Here is a 22,854-nt window from a genome sequence, read left to right on the forward strand (position 1 = left end):
GGTGAAACACTCTGTAAATGTCTACTAAATCCATTTGTTCACAGGTTTGATTTGGTTATTTCTTTGCCAACTTTTTGTCTAGTTAATATATATCTTTGTGACAATGGTGTATTGAGGTCCCCTATTATAATTGTGTTGTTGCTTATTTGGTTTTTCATATTTGTTAGTATCAATCATATATATTTGGGTGCTCCTGTGTTTGGTGCATATATGTTTATGATTGTTAGCACTTCATCTTGAAGTTTTCCCCTAACCAGTATGTAGTGACCTCCTTTATCTCTTTTGATCATTTTTGGTTTGAAGTTCACACTGTCCGCAAATAAAATAGCTATCTTTGCTTTTTTCTAGGTTCCTATTGAGAATATTGTTTTCCACTTTTGACTTTGTCTATGAGTTTCCTTTTGAGTCATATGTGTTTCTTGTATACAGCATATTGTTGGATCCTGTTTCTTGATCCATTCTGTCAACCTGTTTCTTTTAACAGATAAATTGAGGCCATTTACATTGAAGGATATAACCGATATGTACTGGCTCAACTTTGTCATGTTATTTTCCTGCTGTAGGTTTTCTGCTTTTTTCCCTTGTTTAATTGTTTACCCTGTCTGGTGATTTCTTTCTGTTGTTGTTCTGAGAGCTGTAGTCATTTTTATTCCTCTCTAGTATGTCTTTCAGTACTCTTTCTAGGGTTGGCTTGGTGGACATACATTTTTTCAGTTCTTCTTTGTAATGGAAGTATCTTATTTCTCCATTATATTTCAAATAAAGTTTTGCAGGGTACATCAATCTGGATTAAAAGTTGTTTTCTTTTACAGCTTGAAATACTTCACTCCAAGCTCATCTTAACTTGAGAGTTTGTGCTGAAAAGTTTATTGTGACTCTAATAGGCTTTCATTGATAGGGGAGTTGTGTCTTTTCTCTAACAGCTTTTAATGTTCTGTTTTTATGTAGTATGTCTGGAATCTTATTGTATGTCTGGGTGTAGATTTATGTTAATTATGAAATGTTTGGCATTCTGCATGCCTCACTTATCTATATATCAGATTCTCTCCCCATTTTGGGGAAATTTTCTACTATTACCTCTGTGAGTAGTTTTGGTCATTTGCATTGACCCCTGCATCTTTATTGATGCCTCACTCTTATATTGTTTCTCTTTGCATCATCTTGAAGCTGTTGAATTGTCATTCATACTGCCTTGTTATTTTTAAAAGTTCTCTCCTTTCATGATCATTAGCTGTGATCCTGTCCTCAAGGTCTGAAATTCTGTCCTCAGCTTCATTTAAATGATTTGCCAGCTTTCAATAGAACTTTTTATTTCATGAATATCTCTTTGAATGTTTCATGCATTCCACTTCTTTTCTATATTATTCATTCAAGGTTTCCATCACCTTCCCATGCTCCTGTACTTTTTCTCCTATGTCTTTTCTAAGTATGCCAAGCTATTCCTTTATTAAGGTTGTCATTTCTTTCTTTACATGAGAGATTATTTCTATCTGATTCCCTCTATAGCCTCATAGATTTATTTTACTTACTATCTTTTCAGAAATTTCAGGTGTATGACTTTTAAGTCCTCTATTTCAATGTCTCCTGTACCTTTTCCTGATGGACTGGATGTTTGAGATTGCATTTTTCTTTTTCATTTTGTCATTTTTACTTCTTGGGCTAATATTTGGTCTTTCAGTCACACCAGTCTCAATGGCTTGTAGTTCATGTCTTAAGAGTCCTACTGTGTGGTTGTTGTTTGCATAATTGCTGGGTCCCATAATAAAAGGGAGGGCCAGTCACCTGAATTCCTTCTGCAGGGCATATTGAGTGAGTACTATATTCTTCCTAGGCCGACTATCCTAGGAATATTGATATAAGTCAATGTTAGTTCCTGCTGTTGCTACAGCTTCAGGTTGTTCCAGGCCACCAGATCTACCTGGCTATAGTGTTTGTCTCTGCTGGGACCCTACTGTGTCACTGGGTGTCTTGTAAACCCTTTTGATTTACTCCAGGTTGGGGGAGGCCTTATTGACATGGTCCTCAACCCAGCTGATACTCTCTCTATGGAGGAAGGACTCACCCACACTCTTGCCAGGCTCACCAAGGTCTTAAAACTGGTGAGGAGTTGACTACTTCTCCTATTTACCCCACTGAGGTTTTCCATTTGTGGGGGGAGAAATTCACCACACTGTCACAAACCCACTGAGATCCTCTGCGTAGATGAGGGGTTACTGAGTCTCCCATCAACCCAGCAAGGTTCTACAGGTGGTTCAAGGGTTCACTGATTGTCAGTGGGCTGCTGCAGTCTTTTGAATTGGGGGGAAAGTTGACCTATAAGCAGCTACTGTCCTATCTTTGGGGGCTGAGGAGGAGGTGGGGCAGCCGATGATCCACGGCTGTCCCAAGTCCAGAGGTAGAGGAGGAGTAGCCAACAATCTGTAGCTGTCCTTGGACAGATCCTGACCTATTTTTATGTGTACACACACACACACGCAGGTCTCTCAGCAAGACAGCCAGAGGGTAAGTTGACCATTTGGAATTACCATGCACAGACACTGAGAAAATATTTACTGTGGCATTATCCATTATAGATGAAAAAGGATGACGTCCCAGAGGTAGTGGCAGGGCTGGGTCAGCAGCAGCCAACAAGAAGCTGGGTTCCATTCCTGGCCCCTGTTGTAATAGGTTCTAGCCCTTAGAACTATTCAGATACCTTCACTACCATCAAAGGCCAGTTAAGGGAATAAGTAAGGGTGGGGGAAAGATAGGAACAGAAATCTGCAGAATTTAATTGAATAATCGGTTGTTAAAGCAACCCACCACAAGCACCAAACCAAAACAATAATGTTTCTTCCTCTAAAGTATGAATATGCAGTTTCATAATCACTCCAAATATGTAAAAATTCTTTTTTTAAGTTCTCCATGAATTGCAGGACCAAATTTCAGGTTTTACACAAGCAACCGGGAGCCATGCAAGAACTTGTTCGTGGGCCACAAGTTGCTTTCACCCATGTTAGAGACGCGCTTCTGACACTGCTTGCAGCGTAGGTACTTCTCACACTGGTCCAAGAGGAACAGCTTGTCAGAAGCCCTGAAGCGAGAGCAAAATCAGCAGTCAGCAGATGCTTTTCAAGGCCCTGCAGGGTGAGGGATATAAAAGGAAATCAAGTCCAGGATCCTCAAGAAGCTTTTAACCTTTATAACCTACCTGTAATCTCTCTTCTGTCTCTGTCTCAGTCTCTGTCTCTGTCTCTCTCTCTCTCTCTCTCTACCACTCTAATAGCTGCAGCTCACCCTACATCCTGGCATCCCTTGCTCAAACCTCCACTGTCTCCTGTCCACTAAATCTAAAACCCTGACTTGGTGTCTTCACAGCATTCTAACATGACCTTTCTTTCCAGCTGCACACTGAGAATACAGATGCCCAAAGCCATAGAGCAAGCAAAGCTTCTGCATTTGTTGCTTTGCCATGTAGTGCATCTTCACTTCTTAGGCTCTCAGAGAGAAGCTACAGAGGGAGATCAGGTCATTAAACTGCAAGTCAATAGATTATACAATGCAGAGCAGTAAGCATAGACCTGCAACAAAAAGGCCCAGGAGACCAGAGCCTCTGGGGAATGTACAAACTGGAGACAAAGAGGTGGGCAAAAGTGCATGGAAGCAGAGCTGAAGAGGCAGTAGTAAATGATTTTCTACTTTGGCAATTAGTTATGCAAGTTATCCCTGGTGTGCTTCCCTGCCCCCTTAATAATTTCTAAGGAGGGAGAATTTTGTTTAAAAAAGAAAAAAGCATCAAGAGTAGCCTTTGCAGAATGTGGTGGCACATGCTTGTAATCACAGCATTCAGGAGGCTGAGGCAGGAGGATTGACGTGAGTTCGACGCCAGCCTGAGCTACACAGTTCAAAAAACAGCCTAGAAAATGGGTAAAGAACTACTTGGCTTGCTTGCATTTGTAATGAAACAGATAGTGTCTGCTAATCGCATACATGTAAACCTTGCTTTTGCTTTTTTACTTTAACCACTTTCTTCTGTCTTGAATCCCTGTTGCCGTCTTGAATCCTTGTTCACAAGTCGGCCTGGATCTCCCTGTAACACGTCTGCTCCACGATGTACCCAGCACAGATTTGCTATCACTGAAGATTGTTTCCTTCTATCCTTTATCACAGTGTTGACCAAACAATCTTACTAAATCAAAATAAAGTCTCCTTACATTAATCTCAATGATATCTACCTGTTTTCCCAAACACTAATACTATGACTTGAATGCTCCAACATCCCTTTCATTGGCCAAAAACTACTTCTTCTTTGAAACCTATTTTCTGTATCATTTTCATACTTTCATAGTTTTTCACACATTAGAAAGCCAGGTGAGAAATACCTTATAAGAAAATCTTTTTCACAAAAGAGATCAAAACCCATGTGGGGAACTACTCAGACTGCTTCAAAGCTCAGAGTGTCTAAGGACACCAGAGGCCTTGACCTTTGTCTAGCACAGATACCCAGAGAAATACAGTTATGTAACCATGATTTAGCACAGGTGCTGGTTATAGCACTATACAAGAATACAAATATGTGATAACAACCTGTGTAAGAGTTATACAATAAAGGCACAGGCAGCACTTGCACTCTGGGGCTCTGCTCTGCTCTATGCTGCCTGCTGTTGTTGCTGACATACTGTACAGTGCATTCTTTAGCCTGGGGACCTCGCCCATGAAAATCTCCCTTGGACCACCTAAGTGGACCAAAATCCATTATAACGACATTTATCCATGATAAAAGTTAATTGATAATTAACTATTTTAGTATAATGAGGTTTGTTTTTTAATAATTTGATTGTATAGACTTGTTCTGTTTCATCAAGATTTTTTTCAGGATTTTCGAGACAAGGTCTCACTATGTAGTCCAGACTGGCCTTGAACTCACTATGTAGCCCAAGCTGGCCTCAAACTCATGGCCATTCCTCCTGCCTTAGCCCATATGTGGTGTTATCAAGATAGGATTCCCTAACTATAGATTGTAAAAACATAGTGGAGAGACAAGTTGGTCTATAGCAAGTTATGGTTTATATCAAGAATGTCTGTGCCCCAAAAGGCCTCACATGCTCTCAGATGGGGCTTGTAGAAGATAACTGGATCACAGAGTCAATGTAGTGGACAGTGGTGGGTTCTCAACAGGTGAGTTCTCATTAGCACCTGATGAGTTCCGCAGCTGATTGTGCTGCTGAAAGGTGGAGCCTGCTCAAGGAAGTGGCAGGTCACTGGGCAGGTTTATCTCCCTCCCTGGCTCCTACCTTTTCTGCTTCCTAGCTGCCATGATGTGATAGCTTTCCTCTACCCTGAGCCTCCCCCACAGTGCTTCAATGTTTAAACCTGCTGAACTTCTGAAATGAGCCAAAATAAGCCTCTCCTTTAAATCATGGTTATAGCCACTAGGTGTCAGAATCATCCACTAAAAATCAGTACTACTGACTACTGGTTCATTTTTTCCTTTTTATATGACAAACATTGATTCATCAGCTATTGTGTGGTTATTAGAAAGATACTGTGTCCCAGTGGTGGAAAATGACAAAGAATGGGCTTCTCTTCTGATTGTCAGTCTTGTGACCATTCCATGCATAAATAATCCTTAGACGTGTTCAGACCAGAAACTCATTCTCTCTGCTTCTAAATAGTTATTTTCAAAGAGAATCCTCACCTTCTACAAATAGAAAATAAAGTCACCCTAAGCAGAGGCAGAGTTAGGGCAGGGCTGATAAACCTGTAGCATATAATTACAGCAGTATTTCCTATAGAACCCAGACTCATTTTCTCCATAAAACTTTCTAGATAGCCACTACTAATTAATTGGAGTTGGACACTTGCAACCTGTTGGTTATGCCAACATTAGAGGACACTAAACAAGGTGATGGGAATAGTGTGTCTTTGCAAATGAAGAGCTTCTGGTTCAGATCTTTTCTTACCGTTCAAAAGCTTTTTCCTCCAGGTCCCTCTGCTTCTTCATGGCAGCACTCCTTTCCCAGTCCTCCTGCAAACACTGGTTCATCTTTTTCACTCGCTCCACCTCAGCAATTCGGTCTGCTAAGTGCCTGGGAGGAAAAGAACAGTCTGCCTCTGTTCATAGTTCCACCAACTGTGCAGCTTCGTCCCTTTTACGTTAAACAGAAAAATCTCCAGGTTTTGTTAACTAATTTTGAAATATAATAAAGGCATGAACACTGTAAAAGCATGGTGAAACTCCTAGTCAAAGGATTTTCAAGTCTAGGACCTTTCATCTTCAATTGTGAGTTAAATTAGCAAGACTGCATCCTCTTTCCAAGGAACATCCTCAACTTTAAGGGCATTAATGTCCTTAGAAGCTAATTTAATTCATATGAAAAATCATCCCACATAGATTTCCTATACTGGATGTTTTTTTCCTTTAATTTGAGTTTCTCAGCTGTCAGTAATCAGCCTTTAGGTACATTACAAGACAAAGTAGATATGCATACAAATTAAAGTCTAGAAAGAGGAAAAGGAATAGAAGTGACTAAACAAAAGGAAATAGGAAAAATACTGTAAAGAGGTTAAGGGGGAAACTGAGAGTTTGTTGAAGCTCATGTCATGAGAGCAGTGACTGCAGTGGAATCTCTCCAAGTACAATGTCTCACTAACCTTAGTGTTTTGTTTCCATCACTTGTATCCAGACAACCATCACTACTGTTGTGAATCACCATAAGCCTGGTTCTGATTATTTACACATGCCTATTTCCTTTCAAAATGGACCTTTTACCATCAGTTCTTATTGACAACCCCAGAGCATAACTAAATGTGACTGTTGACTTAGTCTACACAGAAGAGTTTTGTGTTGAATTAGCAACAGCCCCGAGGTGCCAGAATCCTCCAATAAAAATCAATACTATCCTCTACTGGTTCTTCGTTTTCTACTAAAACAGCATAGCCACCTTTTCAGCTGACAAACAACTGAGTCATCAATTATTGTGTGATTATTATAAAGACTAAATAACAACATGGAAAAAGTCACAATGCCCATTATATCAAAGGAGCTCACTGATGAAAGATGACTACTTTTTTAATACATACTTTTCTTTGCAGTTTTAATTGTGGCTTAAAAAAATTAACCACCAGTCCTAAATGTACAGTTGTTTGGTATTAAGTGTATTCATGTTGTTGGGCAAACAATTTTCAGAACTCTTCAACTTGAAAAATTAAAACCCATTCAGCAACTCCTTTCCCCCTCTTCAACTCCTGATAACCATCATTCTCCTATTTCTGTTGATATTTCTTGACAACTTATGTTAAGTAGACTCATAAAATATTTGTCTTTTTGTGACTAGTTTACTTAGCATACTGTTCTCAAAATCCAATCATGCTGTGTCAGAATTTCCTCCTTCTGGATATATACACAAGAGAACCAAGAGCAAAATCTTAAATATTTGACATAAGCCAAATATTTCACAATAGCCAAGATGCAGAAGCAACCCGGATATCTGTCTGAAGGCTAATAAAATGTGATATAAATATATAAAGAAATATTTTCCAGTGTACAAAAGAATGAAATCCTGTCATTTATGGCACCGAAGATGGAACTAGAGGACATCGTGTAAAGTGAAATGAGTCAGGAACAGAGAGACAAATATAAATGTTCTCATTCATTTGTGGAAGCCGAACAACAATTGACCTCAAAGAAGAAACTGTAATAGTTTCCTAGAGACTAAAAAGGGTGGAGAGGAAGGGGTGACATGTACCAAAATACAAATAGGACGAAGTAGTTCTGGTTGTTTTTATCCCAATAAGTGTAACTACAGTCTAATGACATTATCTCAAAATAACTTGAAGAGTTGAAAGTTTTCCAATACATACAAAAGACAAATGTTTGAAGAAATGAAGATGCTAAGTACTGTGATTTGATCACTATACATTGTATACATGTATTTAACAATCATACCGCACCCATATATATTATATTGGATATATTATATCCAATATATCCATATATATTATATATATATATTATAGAAAATATATATATATCCAATATATATTAATGGTACACTTATTTAAAAGGTTTCAGAATAATGCATAAGACCTCATAGACTTCATTTTCATTTACAAAAATGGAAGGAAAATATATATGGGCATATTATTTGAATATGTTAAAAAATGGGGGGAGATGTAGAAAGTTACAAATTAACTTTAACATTAATTACCTGATGGAGATTATTAACCTGTTTATTAATCTCTTCATCAATTAACTTATTTCAATGAGCAGAAATTGCTTTTTTACGAAGTGAAAAATGTTTAAAGAAAAAAGTAAATATAAATATTTTTACAAGATATTAGAACATATCTACTAAATTAATCTCTGTGAAAGAAAGCAACTTTGTATTTGATGTAAGAACACCTAAAATCTCATCTTCACATGAACCAGAGAAGGGCAGGGAATTGAAAAAGTTGAGGAGGTAAAAGACTCTACTATAGGTTATAGAACCATGTGTAATTCATAAAGGATATAAAACCAGAACAAAGATCCCTCCCAGACTAAAAAAAAGTCCTACCACAGGAGAACACACACAGTTGCATAGCTTTCTTACAGCAAGGATAGGTAAGGCAAGTGTGATTATCCTTTATTTTCATATAAGGAAAAGATGACTCTGAGATCCTATATATACTATTGCCCAGGACATACATCTTAGAAGTGGCAGTTTAACCCTCCTGACTCCAAGTTTAAGAGATAAGACTGGAGAAGCTAACATCTAAAAGCCGAGAAAAAAGCTACAATGATCTCAGCAATAATGCAAAATATCACAAGTTGGACCGTGGGAGAACTCACAGGTAGAACCACCATAAAACAGTCACCATGGCTGTCAGACTGCCTAAGACAGAAGCTAAGAAGGAGATGAATCCTTTCCTAAAGAAATACATTTTTTAAAAAAAATTAGTAGTATACCTTCTGCTCAGGCATGATTATTAGGCTTTTACAATATATCTGATAGACGATCTGCACACAGAATATGTAAAGAACTTTCAAAACCCACAGAAAGAAAGCAATGAAAAATTAGGAAAAGGTTTAAACAGATGCTTCAGAAAGCTGAACCTAAGATGCACAGACGTAGAACAGCACATGAAGTGATGTTTAATATCACACGTCACTAGGGAAATGTAAAGTGTGATATTTCACCAGACACCTCTTAGAAAGCTAAAATTTAGAAAAGATATTATGTAAAGTGTTCACAAGGATGAGGAGGAACTAGAAGTGCTGTACACTGTTGACTGGGATTATATTTAGGTAAAACCTGAGGAAATGCAAACAAATTTGTAATGCAAAAGCAGATCAGTGGTTTCTTGAACATGGGGTTTGGGGAAGGGTGATACAAAGAATTACAAAGAGGCACAAGGAAACTTTTTTGGGAGATGGATAGATATGTCCACTATATTGTGGTAAACCTTTCATGAGTGTGTGTCTGCATGCAGCAAAATTTAGGAACTTGTACACTTTACGTACATACACTTTATTATGTGTCAATTATATCTCAAAGTTGTGCTTTGACAAAAAGAAAAAGGCAGTAAGAAAGTTCTGCCTTCCCTTAGGCATGTTGATGCTTTCATAATCTTTTTACACGTCTCCTCCCCCACCCTCAAAATGCCCACACAGCCTTTTAGGATTTTATAATCTGCCAACAGTATACCTCGTGGTTTAAAAACCATGGAATCTGTTAGAAAATAAAATCGTATGTTCAGGGGAAAACACTAGTCAGTTTCATAGACTGTCACAATTGTGGCACAGTAAAAGCTAAGGCTGTAATGTTGCATCACAAGTATCTCCAATCATCCATTTCGGGAATCACCAACTCTTCACCCCACAGCTCTGTCTGCCTTTCAAAAGCTTCTCAGCCATGCGTGGTGGCTCACGCCTACAATCTCAGCTCTCGGGAGGTTGAGGCAGGAGGATTGTTGCAAGTTGGAGACCAGCCTGGGCTACAAAGTGAGCTCAAGGCCAGCCTGAACTGCATAGAGACCCTGTCTCAAAAAGGCAAAAAAAAAGAAAAGCTTCTCACAGCACCACATCACCACCCTACACAAAATGAGAACCGACTACCACCTTGTATTTTCTGTAATCACTTTTTTCTCCTCTTGAAAAAGCTTTCAGCACCATCTGCTTTAGGTAAAATGTTCAGAATCATAGGAGTTATTTCCTGAGATCAACTGAACAAAATACCTGTGGTCAGATTTCAGAAGGGTCCTAAATAAGAACATTTCCATCTATTTAAATTGATCTAACAATGATTATGCCAAATTGTAACCCGGGGAGAAAAAACAGCCTCTTCATTTTCCTTCTCCTATAATAGCAATTGCTACTCTTGACTGAGTACTTATAGAGCCAGGAACTGCACTAAACTATTTACAGAGCTACTGTATTTAATTTAGCCATCAACCTCTCAGAGCTAGACACTTGTATAATCCCCAGTTGATAAGGAAACTAGAGCCTTCAGAGATATGAAATGTACTCAGTAGCACTCAACTAGTAAAATGGGAGAACTGTACCAACCAATCAGAATGAATGCTGGAACTGGGCTGGAGGCTTTGGATATTTATCTTTGAGGTGAAAGATCAGAATCATAGTGCCAGGGATGAGGATGAAGCAGTCTGGGCAGCACTTGTGGGGTTTGGGACAACTGTTTCTTACCAATAAGTATGGAATTATTTCAATATTTTAGCAAAAATATAGACTTAAAAGTGCATACTGCCCTGGGAACATGCAAGGCTCTCTTACATGAGTCTTGACTCCCAAAGTCATGTGTACTCCACTCTCTCTACCAACTATTAAACCCACACTTATCACCAGATCCCCCATCTTCAACTTACCTTCTGTTCATGTATTTTTGTCTGGACCCATTTGGCAGATCTAATCACTATCCCACTAACCACTTCCCAAGTTTATAAAAACTTTAGTAAAATAACCCTTTTTATAAATATATCTGCCTCTTAAAAAGAATGGATTCCTTTGGACAGAATCCTTTTTGGAACTCCTGATACATTGATATTTTTGGCTAATCAAGGATCTGAGAATTACTGAACATCTACAAAGAAGAAATGAGTTTCTGTGGCAATCTAGGGTGGGGGTGGGAACAGGATACAAGAACAGTGAAAAGGCTGGAAAGGAGCCACGGAACTGTTGCATAACTGAGAGTCCATCAGGAGCTTCCAAAATTTCCTTGTTGGTGAGGTGACAAGTTGGGCATTTTAAGCAACTGGATATGTGATATTTGAATAAACGTATGTACACTAATATGGCATAGCATTCCTCTTCCTGTTCCACCACTTTTACCCTTACCCTCCTGATGGAAGGAGAGATTAGTGGAAGAAGAGACAGGGCCTGAGTCTCATCCTCAGTCTTTACCTGTGTGACACTGTATTTCTGGCTCATGTTGTACTTTGAATGGATAATGGTGTGTGCAATTCTTTCAAGAGGCAGTACTATAAAGGAAAAAAATATGGGGAAGGGATTGGAGGGAAAATTAAAACCAAGAGGTATTTATTATTTAGTAATTTTTTCTCCATACTATGATTTGCTAAGGATAAAAGGAGGTGAAGCATGTAATGAACTTAGACCAGTGTCTTTCACAATTAAATCCTCAATGCTTTAGGTACTGTTTGTACTTCTCTGCTGAGGAGAAAAGGAGGGAGTGAGGAAGAAAGGGAGGGAAGGAGGAGGAGGAGAAGTTAGAAGGGTGAGAAGGAGAAGAAGGGGAAGAGGGGAGGCAAGAGGAAAGGAGGAGAAGAAAGGAGAAAGAGGAAAACAAGACAGCAATGATAGAGGAGAAAGAGAAGGAAGAAGAGGAAGGAGAAGACGACAAGAGGAGGAGGGACGAGGAGGAGGAGAAAAGGGAGGAGGAGAAAAACAGAAATCCTTACTCTGTCTTTGTCCTGTGAAGCATCTGCAGATCCCGCTTCTGATCCATCAGCTGCTGAAGGATGGCTTTCCTCTTGCGACTAGCAACTGCCTCTAGCTGATGCTTCATGTTATTCTGTTCTCGCGTTCGCCTTTCCACCTTCAGATCATCAAGATCGTTACCGAAGATAGGCTCAAGAGAGTCTGGCTCAGATACGGGCAACTGGAAGGGCTTATTCTTTAACTGAAATAGCAACACACATAGTGCAGATTATAATTCTATCATAGAATAAACTTTACACAGCATTTTTAATATAAAATGTCAGTAACTTACAGGGAGGAAAATGGGCTCAAAAACCACCAAATACATAACACTAAAAGTATAAATAACATTACAATATATGTATGTTCTTACAGAAGGCTACTGAAACACCATCACTTTAAACATAATAATTGTCCCCTTACCTGTGCATCCAAAGCTCGCTTGTAACACTGTGTTTCTTCCATTTTATCTTTTAAATATTTGGCTCTTTGTGCAGCAAGTCTAGCATTTAAGAACAGAATAAAGTGGGAGCAGTTTTACAGAATCTTATTAATATAGATTAATGTCATCAAAGCATACTCAGCAAATACTCATATTAACAGAAATGAGATGTTAAACTAAAAGTGCAGTTTCATTCTAAGAGCTTTAATCTTAAGAAAGAAACAGTAACTCAGTTCCATAGACTTGTGGATAGTGTGTTGAACACAGGACATATAGGATAGGTATAAGTAGGTGATTGACCATAAGATCCAAATACTACTAAAACAGTAGGCTGCTCCCAGCTCAACCCCTGCCAATTCTTTAACAAATAGATAAGAAAACAAGACATGATTTCATCTTATAAACATATAAGGTTCTTTTTTAAAAAAAAAAAAGTAATCTATCCTGTTATAAATGATGATTCATTGTGTTCAATTTGTAGAAAAGCTATTTGACCTACTAAATAAGAATAATGGAATGTATACATTTTATGGTCACAAAACTAGCTTAGTATTTGTCAAATCTCTTCTCACACCATGGTAGCCTCCACAACTGCCCTCCTGACTTCAATAGTAGGAATATGGTCCCCTTATAGGAATATACGAACTCCGTGGCCCTGATGCTATCCAATGCTTCAGAAAACTCAGTCAAGAACAATTAGATTCTCTCTTGAAAGTCTGGAATCAAGACTAACATTCTCCAAATCTGAGGCAATGTCAGCTAAGGAGCTATGAGTCCAACAGAAGAAATACCACTCTACCTGCCTAGTCTTTTTAGTCCCCGGTTCCAGTCTTTCCTGAGTTTCCTTTACATTTCTGCTCTCAGGTTCTATACGATACTTTGTCTACTTGTAATGAAACCTCAGCTTTGCCATGAGGTTGCCTGAGCATCTAATAGCTGGGCATGAGGTCTTCTCAAGACAAGTTCCCTCTTCCATTTACCAGTATTGGAGATCGCAAAACAATGCAAAATGACAGTCTATAATTATAATTGTAGCTTAGCAATCATTATTCTAGTTATAAAAATGATAGCTTTTTCATTTTTCTAATGAAAAGTTCCTTTGTGGTACTGGCTACTAACTGCATTAGTTTGTTCAACTGGTTACAGTGATGTTAATGAATTAGTATTCAATCCTATTAGTATTCAATCCTATTAGTATTCAATCCTACATAGAAACTAACTTCACACAAAAATTCTGAAACCATTTTTCAGAGCATGTCTGACTAGACTTACTCCTCTGTGAGTTGCACTTGTTCTAGGCGGTCCATCAACTCTCTGTTTCGTCTTTGCATTATTTCCTTTTCCCGTCTGTAATCCATTTGTTTCAGGAGACTTTGGGAATATTCCTCTTGCCTAAGAGCATTAATCTCAGGACTAAGTGGCCGTTTACAGAATAGAAAAGATTTCTAGAATAAAAGAGAAGTAATTCATTTGTTGTAGAATGTCAAAAAGTAAAGTTAATCCATTTATGCCAAAGAGTGAAATTTTTCAATTTTTGCATGAAATTTATATGTTACCTAGAAACATTCAAGGAACAAAAACTTGAAGAAAACTTATCATGTTCCATCGTTATGGGCATTCAAAAAATGGATTAATAATAAAGATCAATAATTCAAAAGATAAATCAGGAAGTATTTCTAATATTTGCCTATTAGGTTGAGCTAACCCAAAGAATAATATGGGGATGCTCAAAGATGAAGCTGAACCCCATTTCTAAGACAAAGATTCCATTTAAAAGGATTTAATGCAGTAAGTCCTGAGTAGCACTTACAACTTTCAGATGGACAAAAGAAGTTCTGAGTATGTACAAAAGTATGAACAAGAATACAAAGAAAGTAGAAAGAGAAAGCACTGAATATCTATGGTGGGGTTGATTATTCTAGACACCAGTAATTCAACAATGACCAAAGTCAGAGATCTTCATTTTCATCTAACTTGCAATCTGGAGCAGGAGACAGACAATGAACAAGTATACAACACATAAGACCATTTAAAGGAATGACAAATGCTATGAAGCCCTTATGACAAGTGACTGGGAAAAAAAGAACTAAATTGACTGGTTATAAGGAAAGGCTTTCCATGTAGAAGACTAAATCATCTCTGCTGTACAAACCAGGGAGCCCTGAGTTCCATCCTGAAGGAGCAGCAAGGGCAAAGATGCTAGATGGAAAAAGCCAGGCATAATCAGTGAGCATAAAGGAGACAACGGGACTGACACACAATGAGCAAGAAGTTGATGAGCTTGAAGAGAAAGGCAGGGGCAATCAGGTAGGATCATTTAGGGCAAAGCCAAGAGTTTGGACTTCATTGAAATTCAGGGGGATGCTTTTGGAGGAATTATACAAGCTAGTGGCAGGTTTTGGTAAGAATATTTCAAGCTCAAACAAAAAGCCAAGACCTTCTTGCAAGTCGGCGCCATGAGTGGGCCACTGGGAGGAGAACCAAACACTAGCCCCTTCTGGCTGAGAGACAAGAAGAGCCAACACCTGCCCCCCGCCCCCACATAAGTGACCAGCTGATCCAGAGAAACACAATCTGAGAGGATACCTATTGAGGTAAAATACAACTTAATGCTTGTAGTGCTTAGTATTTCACTATTTTGCAGGCCTAAAGCTGTAGTCTGATCATCTATTTAAAGGATAACAATATATAATATAGCATCTATGGAGGATCCTCTCCTGAAGTAGTAGTCCTTTAGTACTACCTACTGAAGGTAGTAGTCATTGTTAATTCCCTATTATCTTGTTTTGAAGTTCTCTATCATTTTCATTGTTTTATTTGTTTAGGTTTTATTCTGTTTTGTCTTGCTTGATTTTATTGTATCTGATGGCATGGGCAGCTACTTCAAAGATAACAAGATATAGTATGGTAGCCATTTTGTATTTACTATTATCTTGTTTTGAAGTCCTGTATTGTATTCATTGTTTTGGTTTTAACATTTCTATTCTGTTTTGCTTTTGCTTGATTTTACTATGTCTGAAGGTATTGGCAGCTATTTTGAAGACAACAGGAGGTATATTATGGTAACCATTGTTGATTTTCTATTATCTTTTTTTGAAATCCTGTGTCACACTGTTTTGTTTTTGTTGGCTTTATTCTGTTTTATTTTGTTTGATTTTTTTCTCTTTAAAATAGCAATTACAAAAAAAAGAATATTTCAAGTTAATTTTGCCATATAGCAGTAGATTGCAGGAGAATCAGAGTGTAAGTAATGAGTCTAACAGGGGAAGTACTGCAAAAGTTGAGCTTCATGCCTTGGTCTAGGTAACACTAAAGATGAGATCAGAACAGAAATTGGGTTGGCAGGTGAAGGCAACTTGGAGATGGTTGGATGTGAGGGACAGAGAAACAGGAATTAGAGACCACTCCAAGATTCAGTTCTGTGCAACTGGCTGGAAGGTGCTGCCACTCACTAACACAGGAAGACAAGAAAGAAAAGGATGAGAAGGCAACCAAAGGCTCTGTTTTGGTCTTTTTAAATTTAAAATGTCTGAGTCTGGGCATGGTGGTGCATACCTATAACTCCAGCACTCAGGAGGCCGTGGCAGGAAGAGTGCCACAAGCTCTCTGTGTAGCTACCTGGGCTACACAGTGAGTTCAAGTCAGCCTGAACTACAAAGTTAACCTTTCCTCAACAAAAAAATTTATTTAGATACACCAAAGAGGAGCTACAAAATGGATAGTAATAGTAAAATCTGGATTTTATGTATAAGCTTATGTGTAAGCTAAATGTCAAAGACCCAGTGTTCCCTTCCTTCCTCCCTGGAATACTCTTTCTCCCTCTTCCCACTTACTAATGTGTGTGTGTGTGTGTGTGTGTGTGTGTGTGTGTGTGGTGCTAGATATTGAACCCAGGACTTTTGGTCTTTTTAAATTGTCTAGGTTTGGGCATGGTGGTGCATGCCTGTAATCCCAGCACACTGGAGGCTGAGGCAGGAGGATCACAAGTTTAAGACCAACCTTGGTTACATCTCCAGCCCTCTTAAATTTCTTAATTTTGACACCGGCTCTCACTAAGTCACTACATTGCCAAGGCTGAACTCAAACTTGCTATCCTCTTACTTCAGCTTCCCAAAATGCTGTGATTACAGATGTTTGCCACTATACTTGGATTTACCTATCTCTTGTATGCTAAGAAGTTTTTCCAAATTTTTTGTCTTAAGTGACTCTCCTCTTTGCTCACACAGTGTCTTCTTCAAAGATATTTCATAGCTGTTAACGTCTCACACTCTTGTCTCTTTCAGGCTTCTCTCTCCATCTAGACTAAGAGCTCTTTAGCAGAGAAAATTTGTATTCCTAGTCCAGAGCAATTTAATACATATTTGATGATATAGAAAAATGTATCTTATTTATATGTAGACTGTCAAACTACCTAGATAGTGGTATATGAAGAGAATTCAGGAAGAAATCAAATGAAGCACATGGTTGAAAGTATTTGATCAGTGCAGCAGGTGGGTGACTCACTTCCATCTGAAGCTGAGCTTCTCAAAACTTAATGCACATTTAAGTCATTTGAGGATCTTCAGCTTCTTATTTCAACATGGTTCACCTTAGAGTCTGAAGTTCTAGCGTGCTCACAGTGACAGAAATGCTGCTGTTTCTCTCTGTAGCTCCTAGAGTTGAACTTCAGTACTCTGCCCTCCACCATCTGCCCAGGTCCTGGTTGAGAATGACTGTAACAAACTGGAGCTGCGGAGACTAACAGGTGCTACCTGTGAGTGCTGTGGTGCGGAGGCAGACGCTGGGCAGCAGCTGCCCTAGAAGAAAGCTTCTCTTTGCAAAACCCACTTTTCAACTTTATAATTCAAAATCTGACACAACTTTTAAGTCATTGAAATAATGCAGATGAGGTGGCTACAAAAACAGCAGCTGTTAGCAACAGAAGTTTTAAAAGGACTCTTACATAAAATTCCGGTTTCTCGTGTTTGTGATTTCTTATAGCTTCAGCGACTCCAAGATTATATGCAGCATTTTTCTGATTCTGTTCTCTAGTTGCCAAAATTTTCATCTGTTGTAAAATAATTTTTAAAAGTGAAATACAGTCTTTAAATTTTTTAATTTTATAACATTAACATAGTCCAACTAAGAAACCTGTTTGAAGGCAGTGCTACTTTTGATGCCTTAAAAGATTTAAGTGGATTAGGCGAGGGTTTTTATTTTCTGTTCTTGGACATTAGGCAGTGGTCTTAAGGAATGGAAGTTTTCATTATAAATGCAGGAAAGAGCAGTTGGATCAGTTATTAGAGACCACAGAAATCTGCATAGAGCAAACATAAAGATGCTATTCTGTCTTTGCTTGCTTGTGATAAGCTATGAATTTAAAAGATAAAAACTTTGACCAGATTATTATTTTATCAAAAATAAAAAATTAACCAGTACAAATTCAGCAATTTCACCTTTGAAATTCAGTCCTTTGTAGAGAAAAAAATCAGCAGTATGAGCAAACATGGAACCACATGAATATTTATTCCAAAGTGGGTTATAGTTAGTGAAAACTTGGACACAACCTGAGTTTAAGTCAAAAGCATATAAATGATTAGATAATATAGACATTTGATGGAATATCTCATTTTGGTTTTTTGTTGTTTGTTTTTGAGACAGGGTGCCAATATGTAGCCCTGGCTGGCCTGAAATTCAGAGGTATCCTGCCTCAGTCTACAGAGTATCACCACACCCAGCATGATGGAACACTTTAAAGTAGATTTTGATAATCACGTTCCTCTTCCTCATACTAAAAATTCTTTAATTTAAGATTTGGACTACCTGGTGCTTGACAAAGGCCTCCTGATCTTTCAACATTTGATACTGTTGTAGAAGTTGTTCATCTTCTATGTCTCTCTTCCTCCACTCTTCACCATGGTACAATGGGAAATTTCTCTGTGCTCGTTGCAAACATACATAACACATTTCCTACAATCCCAAATTTCAGGACAAATTAATTTTTATACTTTAACTCTTTAGCCCTCACATTGTCTTCACAAGTTCTCCAAAAGTCAAGTGTGTCAATACTTAATAGAAAAATATATTGTGACAGCAAAATGAGATCTACTGAATGACTCTCACATATAATCAAAAGGATTCACTAAACTCTCAATCAGAATGGAAAACAGCATCTGAAAATTAGAAGGGATTCCCCAATCCTATGTCAGTTAACTAGTAGATCTTGATCAGTAGATACATTTGTCACAATTCAAGTTGGGGTGTGGAATACTTGACCCTTTCTCAAATACTCTAAAAATAATAGTGATTTCCAAAATTATCTTTGAGAAACAGAAGTCAAAAGAAAGTTCTAAATGGCCTTTATTTGAAGAGACTATACCTGTCCTGCCTTATTATGATCATGGCAAGCAAGTGGTGCAGACGATCTGGGCTTTGTTTCACTGTCAATATTCAGACAACCTGGAGGTGATAATCTATATAAAAACAATGAAACATTAATTAATTTTTAAGACAAGTGGTCTCTAGGGAAATGCTAATTTCAGAAGTATATATAAATATAAGCTAAAATATCCATGTCTTTCTACATAACAGCTATCAAAGTTAAGAACTTGTACTTTGCATCAAATATATCTGGGTCTGAATTCCAACTTTGTTGCCTACTAGGTGACTGACAGTCAACAACATGTGTACTTTTTTATTTTTTATTCTTTTTGAAACAGGGTCTCGGGGCTGGGGATTTAGCTCAGCGGCATAAGCACCTGCTTTGCAAGCAGGCAGTTGTGAGTTCGATCCCCGGTACCGATAAAAAAAAGGAAAAAGACAAAAAAAAAAAAAAAAAAAAAAAGAAACAGGGTCTCACTATGTAGCTCGGGGTAGCCTTGAGCTCACTTTATAGCCCAGGCTGGTCTCAAACTTGCAACAATCCTTCTGCCTCAGCCTCTCAAGTGCAGGCATGTACCACCACACCCAGATCAACATGTGTAATTTTGCAAAGTCTTAGCTACCAATTTTGTAAAATGGGAATAAAATTTATTCATTCTTCAGAAATACATTAAGTACTTATCACTTCCAACATTCTAAGAAATGCAGTACAAACAATACCCATATCCATAGACACACACAAATACAAAATCCCTGTCCTCATAGAAATGAGTTATACTCAACTATTAAGAAGGAAAGGCTCACCCCTCTTAGTTTAAACAAATCTTACTCCCATTGTATAAAACAAAGAAAAGTAAACACATGCTTCCATAGAAGAGGGGGAATATAATTCAGAGCCCAATCTATACATTCTCAATTACACTCTTTGAGATGATGTTTAAGATCCTCTGAGAAACGTTAGTATAACTTCTTGATTACTGACTTGATTTAAAGTTTCCCAAATCTTTACATTTTATTATGCCTCTTCCCTCACAGCATTACATTCTATCCAAGTTATTCTTGACTCCTTTAGAAGAATATTTTTCTCAAAATTAAAATGTAATCATGAGCTGACATCTTCAAACATTGTATTTGAGTATGTACTTAGATTAGTTAATTATACGGAATATGTTTTACACTTCTTTGTATCAAATCACTCAGGAATAAAACTAAAATTAAAGAAAGAATAGGGAAAATGTTTAAAGAATATATACCAGAAAGCTATTCATACAAATGGTCTATAAGGTTTTTTTTTTAATAAGAAGCCCAACTTTTTCATAAGCAAGCAAAGTAGAAAAAGGACACAGAGTTTAAATGGGAAATTTCTAAAAGAACTCATATTACTAGGAAGCATTTAAAAATCATTATAAAATCACCTGAAATCAAACAAGTAAAAAATAAAACAAAAAAAAGACTTTATTATACCTATTAGGATAGAAAAAAAATTTAAGGTACAATGCCCAGTATGACAAAATTATTTTTAAAAAAACAGAAGTCTCTCTCTGATTACTATGACTGGGAGGGTAATTTGTAAAATCTTTCTGAAGATAACTGGCAAAAGGCATGAAAAATGAACTTATAATTAACTTTAATATTTAACTTTAGGAATTTTATCCTATGGAATATTCAGATGTGTAAATGTGTAATTATATTTTTTACAACATTATAAAAAAACTAGAAACCATTTCTAAATATTCAACCTATATGATTGCACAAAAGGTTTAATCTTTCACGGAGATTAAATAAAAATTTGTTAATGATTTGGAATATTTGAAACTATAGGAAAATCTCCATCACTTTGAATTCTAATTTATCTTTTAATTCTAATTATCATTTAATTCTAATTTATCTTTCTTTAAAAAGTGAGATTATCACAAAATAAGGAAAAAACCATACCTGGGGTTTGAATGTGATTTTAGTAACTTGTAAAGTACAAAAATTTTACATATGGTAGTTGTTCTGTGATACATTAATAAATTTAAAATTGACCACACAATGCAAGTTACAGAAGTGCTCAATAAATACTTGTGTAGAATTTTTAATTATGCTATTCAAGAAGATAAAATAGAAATTTCTTCATACAGCATCACAGAAAAAAGACAAGCTATGATAAATTGTAATAAATTCATGAATTCAAAGAGTTTTTACTGAGAACTAATGGAGTGCCAGATATTTGGTAGATTTATTTTCCATTTGATAGAAACATGAAACTATGTGACATCACAGTATCTAAGCACTCAAGAAACAAAACTTTTGCAAAGTTGACAAGTAGTTCACCAAATCTACAGAGAAAGTTGGGCGTTCTGTCCTTCAAGATATTTTGTTTCTTCTTCTGTCATAACATTTATCCCACCAAGCCACAATATATCACTTTTGATTTATCTGATTATCCCACTACATTGTGAATCTTAGTTATTTCTATTAACCCCATCACCTAGCACACAGAACGCTTTCAATCATACCAGATAAAGGAACAAATGAGCAACCACTAAAATTCACTGCATCAATAAGTATCTCAAAATCATTTTTGAAGTACAACAACAACAACAAAAAAGGTGAGTGCACTACCTCTCCAGGCTCATCTTCTTCCCACCATTGCCGCTTTGTTCAACTTTGTCCAGCAAGCTGACATTTGTCACTTTGGCAGGGGAGATGGTTTGTTTATCTTGAAGTCTCTTAGATGATGAGATTTCTGTAGAATAAAAAACAGTGCAGGTCACTTGTAACTTTCAAACCACTAAATGCATAGTTGTTACTTAATATAGCTAACATAATTCTTATGAAGGTAAATTTTCGCATAAGATGCACTATGTTATCTTTAAATAGTTGTCCCTCGTGTTATTTTTAAAAATAACTCTGACGCATATGTCTAAAGAGCACTGTGGTAGGCATTTAGAGGAAATAAAGGGTCAAATATTTATTGTAAATATATTTCAATAGATGCAGAGAAAAAAACAAATATAAAAAGATTAGAGGCCCCACTTGTAGATGCCTTATTACATGCCAACAGAACCAAGCGCTTTAGGTATACTGTATAAGTAGTCTTAGGGCAGTGATGCCACAAGTTTAAGTCCCCAAACAGTAGCACATTCTTTAAGGGTCTGACAGTTGAGAAAAAAAGAAAACCCACTTCAGAATCCAGTGATAAAAGAAGTCTTCATGGAGAAAGTCAAATGTGGAAGGGTTGTTAAAAGGTGAGCAGAATTGAGACTAAAAGACAAGAACAAGCAGGTCAGGGTGGAGAAAAAGATGAAGGCGAGGAAGAGGAGGGCCGGGGATTTCGCTTAGTGGCAGGCTAGAGGTGGTGAGTTCGATCCCCGATACAAAAAAAAAAAAATGAGAAAGAGCAAACCATGTCAGAACATAAACAAATTCTCTCCAAAGAAGAAGTTTGTCCAGAAAAGTAACTAAAGAAATGAAACTTCATAAATACACATATCCAAAAACTGAGACCTACAAGCTAACATTGACTCATTGAAGTGGGTTTTTTGGTGAGGGAAAGGGGGGGGTCACAGGTTTTTTTGTTCATAATCCATCAGTTTCATATCAAAGTCAGCATTTCTTAAAAAATTAGATTTGATGCCACTCGGACCACACATCCACTACTAGAATAATAGCCTTCAAAGTATGGCCTGGCAACCTCTGGGCATCAGTTGGACCCTTCCAAAACGTCTTCAGAGTTCTCAGATTCCAGACTCCAGTCAAAACCACTTATCACAAAAGATTTAAATGCAGACACAGGAGATTCCAGCTATCTTCTACAGACATCAAAAGTATAAAACTTTTCACTTCATTTTCATTAAAAAATGTTACTTAAGCTAACACAATTCCCTAACATCTTGTATAGACCTATTTCCTAATACTTCATAGACCTAGACTCTATAGGCATCTGAGTTTTTACCTTTTTAATCAGTGGGTAGCCAATAAAGAGATTATCAATAGCCTAAGAGCCTGAGAATCACAGGACCTAAGACTCATAAAGTGGTTAAATTGAAGTACAGGATTTCATAAATAGAAGACATTTGCCACAAAAGAGAATACAATGACTATTTATAATCCAACTTTATTTACTTTGATCCTGTGAGTTGCTAAGAAATAT

At 37.3% G+C, this 22,854-nt stretch overlaps 1 protein-coding gene across 1 annotated transcript in view; it reads right to left on the reverse strand.

The window, feature by feature from the left end:
• Positions 1 to 2,533: 2,533 nt before the first annotated feature.
• The window catches only part of Ccdc81 (coiled-coil domain containing 81), a 57,015-nt gene continuing 36,694 nt past the window's right edge, over positions 2,534 to 22,854 (reverse strand). The window contains exons 7-15 of the mRNA XM_003468578.5: positions 21,324 to 21,447; positions 18,715 to 18,808; positions 18,159 to 18,305; positions 17,299 to 17,403; positions 13,629 to 13,801; positions 12,338 to 12,416; positions 11,896 to 12,116; positions 5,943 to 6,068; positions 2,534 to 3,073 (exon numbers count right to left, since the gene is read on the reverse strand). Of these exons, the coding sequence (XP_003468626.2) occupies positions 2,932 to 3,073; positions 5,943 to 6,068; positions 11,896 to 12,116; positions 12,338 to 12,416; positions 13,629 to 13,801; positions 17,299 to 17,403; positions 18,159 to 18,305; positions 18,715 to 18,808; positions 21,324 to 21,447 (1,211 nt within the window). The 3' untranslated portion in view covers positions 2,534 to 2,931. The remainder of the gene's footprint in view (positions 3,074 to 5,942; positions 6,069 to 11,895; positions 12,117 to 12,337; positions 12,417 to 13,628; positions 13,802 to 17,298; positions 17,404 to 18,158; positions 18,306 to 18,714; positions 18,809 to 21,323; positions 21,448 to 22,854) is intronic.

This window comes from Cavia porcellus, unplaced genomic scaffold, assembly GCF_034190915.1.
Source record: "Cavia porcellus strain 051 isolate PalLab524CR breed Dunkin Hartley unplaced genomic scaffold, mCavPor4.1 scaffold_9, whole genome shotgun sequence".
NCBI classification, from domain to species: domain Eukaryota; kingdom Metazoa; phylum Chordata; class Mammalia; order Rodentia; family Caviidae; genus Cavia; species Cavia porcellus.